General features: G+C 36.4%; 1 protein-coding gene across 7 annotated transcripts in view; it reads left to right on the top strand.

Annotated features, from left to right (window-relative positions):
* The first annotated feature begins 1098 nt into the window (after nucleotides 1-1098).
* Nucleotides 1099-10916, top strand: part of LOC107089817 (ryanodine receptor 1-like) — a 69398-nt gene continuing 59580 nt past the window's right edge. For all 7 annotated transcript variants that reach the window (XM_015382801.1, XM_015382804.1, XM_015382798.1 and 4 more), the window contains exons 1-12: nucleotides 1099-1295; nucleotides 5182-5301; nucleotides 5384-5482; nucleotides 5612-5632; nucleotides 6246-6320; nucleotides 8386-8464; nucleotides 8553-8665; nucleotides 8745-8844; nucleotides 8948-9044; nucleotides 9130-9204; nucleotides 9299-9455; nucleotides 9551-9715. In XM_015382801.1, the coding sequence (XP_015238287.1) occupies nucleotides 1248-1295; nucleotides 5182-5301; nucleotides 5384-5482; nucleotides 5612-5632; nucleotides 6246-6320; nucleotides 8386-8464; nucleotides 8553-8665; nucleotides 8745-8844; nucleotides 8948-9044; nucleotides 9130-9204; nucleotides 9299-9455; nucleotides 9551-9715 (1149 nt within the window). In that variant the 5' untranslated portion in view covers nucleotides 1099-1247. The remainder of the gene's footprint in view (nucleotides 1296-5181; nucleotides 5302-5383; nucleotides 5483-5611; nucleotides 5633-6245; nucleotides 6321-8385; nucleotides 8465-8552; nucleotides 8666-8744; nucleotides 8845-8947; nucleotides 9045-9129; nucleotides 9205-9298; nucleotides 9456-9550; nucleotides 9716-10916) is intronic.

The following is a 10916-nucleotide window of genomic DNA, read 5'->3' as shown; positions in this document are numbered from 1 at the left end:
CAAAGCACCGTAAGTACAGGCCTTGAATGCTACATAAAATGTAATAGGACCATTAATTATCGTTGTAAAATGTTTTTATTTTTTTTTTTTTCCAGGTTGGTAAGTGCAAGGGATTTTGATAAATGTATTTTATTATTTTCTAACCCTCAAGAAATCTTGACTTATTGTTTGTAGATCTGGTATTGCTTTATCTTTATGGCATGCAACTAACTTAAACATGAGCTCTTAAAAAACAGCTTTTTTTGTAGTAAATTGGGCAGATTTGTGGACTCCCTGACTAATATTTGCCATTTCAACACTGCAACTAAACTGTGAATATTGCACAGTTCCCTGGGGCCTCACCTGCTGTTATGGTTGCTGCTGTTCTTACCATACTTGACTAATAGGTGCATTGATATCTTTGCAGGTCTAGGTGAATATTTTATTATTATTACTTAATTATTATTAAGTATAAGGATAAAGTGAGATGAATACATGTTCTTCCACTTTTTTAAGCATTTAGTTTACCCATGCACGGTTTTCCTTAAATATGAAAACTATAGACTATTATATACTTACCGGTATATTGCATATGATTTCAATAAAACAATCAATGTGGTTGTAATATTACAATAAAACACGAACAGGCTAAATTACTTTTACTTGCTAAAGTATTTATGCATTATGGGAGGCTTTAAATTTTATTAAGTGTCAATTACAAGCATAGAAACGTGTGCAACATTTATTTCACAAATTAGGTTATTTCCATCAGAATTTAAATTTTAAAACAGATAGAACAATAAGAAAAGTGGTTATCATGTAGTAAAAATATTTACTATCTTCAAGTATAACAACACTGCATACTGAACTGAAATATTTATAAATTAATTAATCATGGAATATTATGACATTTTCCTTTTAATAAGATGCCACTGTTTACATTACAGAACATTTTAGAGTACCATTACAACAGTTTAAAAACGTTGATATATATATAGTTTATGTCCTCTTGCACATTTAAATAAATCATGTGCATTTGTCAGCTTGCTCCACCTCTTATGATGCTGTTTCTGAACAGCTGTGAATAATGACCAGTCAATCCATGAGCCTCATGAGTCAGCCTGGGCGAAGCATTGGCGGGTGATCACGTTTATTTTTGTCCTTCAGGAACCTGCCTTATGTTTGGAGAACACAGCAGCACTTGAAAGTGGCGAAACCTTGTAGGTAACCTATTTGTCTCGAGGTTCGTCTCTTAACACCTTGGGAGGATGGCAGAAGGCGCTGATGGAGAAGAGGAGATCCAATTCCTGCGAACCGTAAGTGATGTTTGATTCCACAAAAAAGATCTGAATCAACACATAAAAGTTCTTGCAAACATTGAAAAGTCAAATATTTAGAGCGCTTTTGTGATTTGTTCCTTGCTTGAACTGAGATGGAAAAAGACAGGTGGCTGGTATTGTCTGCATTGTTCTCTATTTATATCCCACAAGGGCTTTGTCTATTAGTCTGGTCACGTGAAAGATGGGCATTTTATGGACCTCATAAAACAATATAAAGCGTCATGTAAGAATGTTTGACAACAAGTTTAGCTTTAAGTTGACGTTTTTAATGTAATTGCAAAGTAAAGCTGTAAAGCAAATGATCTCAATGACTGTATAAGGGTTTGTTTTCCTGCTATTTTACTTGTATTAAAATCAATATTATTGTATTAAAATTCTAGGCCCAAAAAGTTTGAAAGAATGAGCTTTAAATTTGGACAAATATGGTGAGAAAGACAAAACCATGAACTCATCAGAACTATTAACCGAGTTAAGTTGTGCTGTTCTTGATGCAATCTTCACTTGAGGAGATCTTTCTCTATTAAAAAAGCTGAAACTCTTTGAAAGATATCATAAGAAAGAAACAAAAACAACAATAAAAGGACATTATAGAATGATATTTTTAGACAGTTTTATTGGTCTTTGTTATACTATGTTGCTTAAAAGGTATGATCACTCCTTACCAGTAAGTTATTGAATAAAACTCTAATATTTTATATATTAAAGACTGATTTTTGGATCCAAAATAGAAAAATATTAGCTGTTTAATAAATATCCCAGACTTTATGAAAGGTTTTTAATCTCATTTGTTCTTCCTGTGCACCTTTAGTGTACAACATGTGTGTCTTTGAGACATTTGGTTTATTTTTGCTGCTGCAAGCATTGCCGGTGTATCATATTTCCCGTTTTGATCTCAGTGCCACCGCCTGTTGAAGGACATTGTGGGCAGGCAAGAGGACTGCTGTAATGATACAGTCTTTATTTGGAAAGTCTGTGTTTACACTCCAACATTGTGTTGAACACATTTGTTTCTTACAGCCTGAACCAGAATCTGTGGTCTACATGGGGTTTTAAAATGGCCAACTGCTGCTTAAAGCATACAAAGTGTTATATCAGTTGTTTACTGAAGTGAATCCATAATGCATGACTGCATTATTATGATGGAGTTCAGATGTGTCCTTAGATATTGTCCCTTGGTGTGAAACACGGCCCTATAGGAAATATGTGAGCAATGTGTCATTAAGTTTCTGTCACTCGGTTGCTGTTTAGACTTGAACTCAGCTGGCTTCTATATTTACGGTGTGAGGATTAGCAAGTCCGAAGCTTCGCCCAATTCAGCACCTGCTTGCTTCAGTCTATGTGGTGACAGTGCTGCTTGATTTATTGTCCTTTATGCTAAGATTGTCATAACAAATGACTTTTTTAAACTTTTAAAAAGCAGTGAATCCACTGGCTGCTTACAGAATGATAAACCATGCCAATATTTTTTTACTCACTGTCACCAGGCCTCATGTCACTGAGTCTGACTGTTGTCATGCAGGTCAGGCTTTTTAGAAATATTTGGAATTCTATAGATTATTTCATTCACCAATAAATGAAAGTAAATTGTTCTAAAAGAAGGTAAAGTTTTTGAAAAAAAAAATCTTCATTTATTTTTTACTAATAATCAGGTTAAGATATTTTAAATGAATTAATAGATTGAAAACTGAAGATAATTTCCCATCTTAGTGGAAAACGGCATTAAGCCTGCGGATGTTTAATTTCAGCATGCCATTCACATGTTAGGTAGCTTAGAATGCTTTATGGTAAGGGGTATAGTAAAACACTAAATTTAAAGTTTCATACCTTGGCAGTAGTACAGTAGGTCTTGAAGACCTTTGCTCAGGGCGTTATCGTGTCAAGGGGCTGCACAAGCAGCAACACAATTTACTTCCTCAAATTTATACTCAGGAGAAAGTGGACGCTGGTTTAGCACTAGGACTGAAACAAATTATTTTTTTGCTGATCGAATAATCTGTCAATTATTTTTTCAATTAATAATCAGAATGCTAAAGGTTCCATTAAGAAGATCTTTTACAAAATCAAACCAGGTCAAACAAGAGTTTTCCACTTGAGGAGATCTGGAAAAAAAGCATATTGATTTTTTTCTTCATCTTAAATGCAAATATTTATATAGTTTTATTTACAATTGTGATATAATATCTGCTCTAATTGGGTGGCTCTGTTAGCTAAAGGTATATTGTAGAGTCTCTATACGCCACGATTAATTGATTACTAAATTAGTTGATGATTATTTCAATAATCGATCATCACGATTAATCTGATTAATTGTTTCAGCCATAGTTCGTTCTAAAAGAAACTATGACTATCATGCCAAATGAACCTTTAACAGTTTTTGTTCTGCTAATTCTAGCAAACATTTACATTTCCTGTCCAGAAAGAAAGCACCAACATCCGGATGGCTTCTTAGCCCATTTCTTTCTTAAAATCGGCACCAATGTTTACCCTCATTTCCCTTTTTTTTTTTGCTCAGCTTGAATCTGAGAAATGTAATCCTGAGAAGAAGCCATTTTTTTTTTTACAGCTATCAACAATGCATGTGATTTCATCCTATTATTTATATTGGTGCAGAATCCTTTCATCTCAATACTGGCATTGTAACAGGAAGTAAATATTCTAATATAAATATTAGAATATCTAAATATTTTTTAAATTAAACAATTTTTTGTTCTCTTTCAGTAAAAGTAATACTTTTATGTTGCATCACTCTACATGTTCTGTGGCTGTATTATTCTTTTAGAAATTAATAACTTTAATGAAAAAATTGAAAGTGAGAAAAATACTTTCAACAGATCAAACTGAAAACTGGAATCTTCTACAGTAAAAAGTTTATTTTAAACCTAGTGTGTAATTTACAATACCTTCTGTATATTTATCTATAATATTCATAATATAGATGAGTTTACCCAATTACAGCTACAATGTACAATTATACACTTGTATAATTATTTATTATCATCAGTCAATCATCCATCAATTGATTTATCATCAATCGATTGATTGATCAGTTTCTAAACTCAAATTGAATCCTTTACCTTCTCTATACAACACACCAATTAGAAATAGTTATAATAGTTAATTGTTGTCACTTTCATGAGGCCTTGTTTAAAAAAAGATTCACTAAATCCAATAACGATCTGATTTAAGGGAAAAACAGTGAAGTGTTTGAAGTTCTCTCATCAGATTAACACTGGATTTCCCCACCTCATGTCCCACTGAAAGCATCAGTCTCTCTCTGGTTCACAGCCAGCAGAAAAGATAACATCCAGAACTGTATCTCTGTGCTGAAAGAGCCTCGGCACACAGCCCTCATGACCAGCCGAGTCACTAAGGAGAATGAAAGGAGGCAACAGATGTCCGTCTTACTGCACAATAACTGCCTCAAAGGAAATGTTGATTGAGACTGTGTGAAATGATATTCTTAAAGCTACACCTTTTTCTAGAAATATTTTATCCCTTAATTTCTCAGCTAAAAAAATCTGCCTTTTTGTTTAAAAAAAACAACAAAAAAAACATAGTGACTGTGACCTTGAGCTTGGAATAACCTGTACTAAGCTTTTAGTCCGTAAATGATTGCATTATCACTCTCCTACTCAGTACAACTGGAAACAACAGTCAGCAGGACATCCAAATATCACATTAATCCTCAGAGTTTTATATTCTACAACCATAGTGACAAAGCAAAGTCAGGGGATAAAGTTGAACAAATGATTACACATGGTTCATTGGAACATAGTTTAGACAGGTTTAATTGTTATATGCATACCTTCTGTGTTTCGAGCAAAAAATGCCCCCTGCCATCTTTTCATGTTTGTCTGTCCAGGATGATCAAGTGGTGCTGCAGTGTACTGCGTCCATTCTCAAGGAACAGATCAAAGTGTGTCTGTCATGTGAAGGATTTGGGAACAGGCTTTGTTTTCTGGAGACCACATCAAACGCTCAGGTAGAGAGAGGACACCTGATGTATTGCTTTTGGATTCAGTAGTTCCACTGACCTTCTCTCTTTACTGATTATGTTGTTTCAGAATGTGCCACCAGACCTCGCAATTTGTTGCTTCATTTTGGAGCAGTCTCTGTCTGTGCGAGCATTGCAGGAGATGCTCTCTAACTCCTCTGTGGATGAGGTAGGACACAATTAAAGGATTAAATGTTGCTTACTTTTACCAGCAGTGCTTGCACTTATACAATATATGTTCAATTAACAACTAAAATGTTCCTTTTTACCCGACAAATCTTGAACCTGACAACTGAAGGAGGTCGATTTGGACAAATGGGTAAGTGCTGATTTCAGTCTTCACAAGGCTATATCCACAAGGGAGTTTAAACAGCTTGTTACCTCAGCCAATGGGGTTATGTTTTAGGAGAGTTTATCTGTCTGTCTGTGTATGAGATTACTTGAAAAGTTATGGATTTTAATGACATTTTTATCAGGTGTCCCTCAGTTACATTTGGTGATAATCCAGGTCATAATCTGGATAAAGGATTTTTTTTAAAAAGATTCTCACATTTTGAGATAGGGATATTTGGCAGAATATGCAGTTCCCCACTTGACCAGAGGGTAGCAGCAGTGAGTATTGACAGCTTCAGCTGTCTGGAGGTATTTTACAGATGACAAAAACACAAGAAAGGGAACGTCGTTGGTTTGTCGCAAAACTCTCCAATCTTTATTTATTGAAATTACTGAATATAAAAAGGCCTTCAGCATGCAAAATGTTGTTGCATGCTGTGTTGCCTACTGTGTTGCCCATTTTCTTTAGTTTCATGTTTAATGTATCTCCTGTTATTTTTTTATCTACCAAGTCATTTTATTTAGAATCTCTAAAATTTGTGGTACTAACTGATAAACGGTTTAAATTAAATTACCACGCCTTTCCCTATTTCCTTCAGTCATCTCAAGGTGGAGGTAGTCGAACCCTGCTGTATGGACATGCCATCCTCCTGAAACACACTCATTCCAACATGGTGAGCACACAAGCATTCAATGCAACTGATTGTCTGCAGTTAAATATCATAAAGATGCACAACCATTAAATTCAACGCAACAAATTCATACCTTTAATGCGATTTGGCGAAAAGTTCTGTATCAACGCAAGGGAAACAGATGTAATTCACAGTTTAAAGCCATAGAGCTATATTAAGATCAAATTGCATATTGTAGCATTAATCAACTCTAAATTTATTCCACTCTAAGTTTTATTCCACTGAGTTCAATGCCTTGAGAATAAAAAATCTATTTAAATCCACCTCTTTGCAGTGTTCAAAATAAAGTGTTTCCTCTGCCTGAACTAGCACATAGTGACATTGGAAAGGATCCTCTTCCATTTAGCAGTAAAAACCAACCCTCTGTTGCAGGGGTAACTCCAGTACTCAAGGGCAGGTATCCTGCAACTATTAGATTATTCCAGGGTTGAACACATCTAAATCAAATGGCTGAATTATCTCCTCATTATGAAGTCAAAGGCTGTTTCTGAGCATCCACCCTAACCCCTAGATCCCTTAATCTCTATATAGAGCGGGGACTACTTAGTAGACTTTATAGCGAACTCAGATAACTGAACACTCAGACAGATAATCACTACTTCTCACTCCCCGTTGGTCACGTAACTCCGCCTCCCTGCACGGTGTCTGTAACATCTTTGTTATTTGTCGCCGCCACAACAAATGATGCTTTGTGAGGAGAGCTCTCGCAAAGCAATCTGGGATACAGCTGCCTGCCTAGTGACCATGGATGATCACTTCTTTTTAATGTCCAGTACTTTTTCATCCACTAGATGTTCAGACATCTAGTTTAAAATGGCGTAAGCACTATACAGTTTCCTACATAGGGATAGGGCAGACATTTGAAAACAGCTATTTTCTCCAGAGTCCTCCTAATTTTAAAATAACTTGATTCAGATATGCTGGACCAAGGACACATCCAAATGTTGCAGGATATCGGCCCTCAGGAATTTGAATTGCCCACCCCTGGGTGAATGATTTAGAGGTCAGAGACAAACACAGTAAAAAAAAAAAAAGAAACGCTCATCCAAGACTACTCTTGGTATTAAAATTGAAACGTATTCACAGACTTAATAGCATCAATTGCTGTGTCATTGATTTACAAAATGTGTAAAAACAATAGGGTTTGTCAGTGGCACAATTAAAGAAAGAAACAAAACTAAGTACAGAAGCATTTAGTGAAATTTATTTACTAAAGAGGGAAACAAACTACACAGACTTAATAACAGAAATGGCTGAATCAGTGACACGAACAGGGGCAGCTAAATAGTAAACAATTAACGTAGGGTTAATTTTTGTAGATTAACAAAACAGTGGCAGATTACAAGCTTATTGGAAGTAACAGGTACATCCATGACTAAACAAGAAGCGCTGAGTGAAGAGTGCTAAAATAAGACATGCTAGGGGAGTGTTGGCCTAGTGGTTAGAGCAGTGCACTTGTACTCTGAAAAGGTTGGAAGTTCCTGGTTAGATCCCCACTGCCTCCACTCTGGGTTCCTGGGCAAGACCCATAACCCCACCCTCCCTGGGCCCTGCACAATGGCAGCCCACTGCTCCCCAAAGGTTGGGTTATATGCAGAGATAAATTTCTCCAATGTGAGATCAATAAAGTTAAATTACTATAGAACAGAAAATGAAAAAGCATTATCTTCACCAGTAGACTGTAGAATGAGCCGGGCCTACTTTCTCTCAAGCTGAAAATGGAGAGAAGACAAAGTTGATGATGACAGTTGGTTATTTATAAATGGAGTATTGCATTTGAATGTAGCTAGTTAGAAGATGTGGTTATACTGACTATTTAAGACAACTCTCTGCTTGATTTAAACTATTTAATTAAAGTTGTGGCTGGACCACACATCCACTGCCTCCCCAATAATTTGAAATTTACCACTTCTGTGTGACAGCATTATGTAGAGTTAGTTTAGGAAAACCTAAACCTCTCTAACAGCCAGCCTTTATGACAATCAGGTGTTTTCTTAAAGTTCATGCTATTCCAGATGTAAAGATGTTGTCTTTGTTTTTATCACAGTACTTGAGCTGTCTGACTACATCTCGATCACTGACTGACAAGTTGGCCTTTGATGTGGGCTTGCAGGAAGACTCGACAGGTGGCTTTAGATGTTACTGCTATGAAGGAACTGCATGCATTTGTGAATTTTAGAAATATGTTGACTTTATTCCATTTCTCTGTTGTAGGAGAGGCCTGCTGGTGGACCATACACCCGGCCTCAAAGCAAAGATCTGAGGGTGAAAAGGTCAGGGTGGGAGATGACCTCATCCTTGTTAGTGTTTCTTCAGAGAGATATCTGGTTAGCATCATTGTTATACTATAAAAATCTGTTTTTGGTTAATCAGTCTTATTAATTTTATAAACTTTGCTCTGTTCAGCACCTCTCCTATGCAAGCGGTGACCTAATGGTTGATGCATCCTTCATGCAAACACTCTGGACCATGACCCCTGTCATGTCTGGCTGTGAGCTTGCTGAAGGTCTGTAGTTCCTCATTAATTGTGTTTGTCTATAGACATTGGCTTGTCGTTATTAAAAACAAAAAACAATTAACAAAGAAATAAAAAAACGGTTGCCTTCCAGGTTTTCTTATCGGAGGGTATGTGCTCAGGCTCTTCCACGGTCACATGGACGAGTGCTTGGCCATTCCAGGGGCAGACCAGGGGGACGACCAACGCAGGTATTTTTTGGGGGGAATTTTATCAGTTTGTAAGTTAGCTATCTGAAAATTTTCCAAAACATTTGAATATTTTCTTATATCATAGAGTTGCCCATTACGAAGGTGGTGCTGTATGCAGCCACGCTCGCTCCTTATGGAGACTCGAGCCTCTGCGGATCGCGTGAGATTTTTGTTTTCTCTGAAATTTCTTAATAACTGTTACACTTATATAAAAAAAACATCCTTTCAGCTAATTTGTTTCTGCCCTTTGACAGGTGGAGTGGAGGTCACATCAAATGGGGTCAGTCTTTCCGGATACGCCACATAACAACAGGACGATACTTGTTACTTGATGAGGACAAGGGACTTCTGTTGGTAGACCCAGAAAAAGCCAATTCCAAGATGTCAGCTTTCTGCTTCAGAATTTCTAAGGTTTTATAAGAACTTAGCTGTAGCTGGCTTCTTTAAAGCGTCTTTAAAGTGAAATCAAATATATAAAGTAAATAAATGTTTTTCTCCTAACAAAGGAAAAAATTGAAGTGGCCCAGAAGCGGGATGTGGAAGGCATGGGAACACCGGAGATTAAGTATGGGGAATCCATGTGCTTTGTGCAGCATGTTTCATCTGGACTTTGGCTTACATATGCTGCTGTGGATGCCAAATCTGCTCGTCTTGGACCTCTGAAAAGAAAGGTAGAACCATACAGTACATCAAGATTACAGCTAAAGTAGCCGCTTTTGAAAAGTAGTTTTGAAACAGAATGTAGTAAGCATCTGTTCTATACACACTGAGTTGCAAAAGTATTCATACTATCCAGTTTTATAAAAAAAATATATAAATGTAATCAGTCATCGGGAAACATTGAAAGATATTGCCCTTAAATAATATATTTGATTAGGAAATGCAATCTACCCAGGCAAATTTAATCTTAGTATAAATCCTGCTTTTTATATGAAGATCTCATAAGTTTGCTAGAAAGTATTATTGAATGACCACCATTATTAGGACCAAGAAGCATAGCAGACAGCAGCATTAGATCACTTCCGCTCTGCTCCGAGGTAAGTGTTGCAGTAAATATCCACCAATTATAATCAATCCTAGTTATTCTGACTTTGTAGTGAGGAGGAGGGCAACAAAGAGTTTATGGCCATGTTCAAAAATGTTGCTCCACTCAAATTGGGCCAGATTCTGGAGCAGGTCAGGGGTCAATTTACACAAACCGAACTAGACAAACAGGAAACCTATGAGCATAACATGAGTATTTTTTAAATAATTTATAAAGTATGGAAGTATGCAGATTTAAAGGGATTGCCATAAAGTAAAGAGATGCAGATATTTCCAATTCTGTGAGGTCTACATTAGATATTTATATTATGGACAATTTAAACATTGAGTGCAGCAAATTTAGCTAAAAAAGTGGATTTATTTCTGTGTACTCATCCACTGCAGAACAAAACTGTTTTCTGCTGACTTCTGCATTGAATACTCGTGTCTTTAGATGATCTTTGCCTGCTTCTCTGAGCATCACTGTAGAAAGTTTGCATAAAAGGGAGGGACATTCTTCAAAGCAACTGGGTACCTGCCTACCATGTTAAGTTTTTAGCCAATACCAACAGTACCAGCTTCTTTTGTTTTGCAAGCAGTGGGATTAACTGAAAAAAATGATCCAAACCATAGAGTTAAGTAGAGCTGAGTGGTGCTTATAGAAAAGGTACAAATGAGAGAATAATCAAAGAAAGAACCAAGACACATGTTAACTGGGTAGATGCAGACACCCACCAATATAGTACTTATGGAAAAGTAATGATGCTAGACGAAAAACATCACACATCATCTTTAAGACAATGTTACCGCTTAGGGGCACGGTGGTGGCATAATCAGGATTTAAGAAGA

Source organism: Cyprinodon variegatus, unplaced genomic scaffold (genome assembly GCF_000732505.1).
Source record: "Cyprinodon variegatus isolate N-32 unplaced genomic scaffold, C_variegatus-1.0 Scaffold267, whole genome shotgun sequence".
NCBI lineage: Eukaryota > Metazoa > Chordata > Actinopteri > Cyprinodontiformes > Cyprinodontidae > Cyprinodon > Cyprinodon variegatus.
Note: the sequence above shows the minus strand (reverse complement) of the source record. Positions and strands in the feature narration are given on the sequence as shown.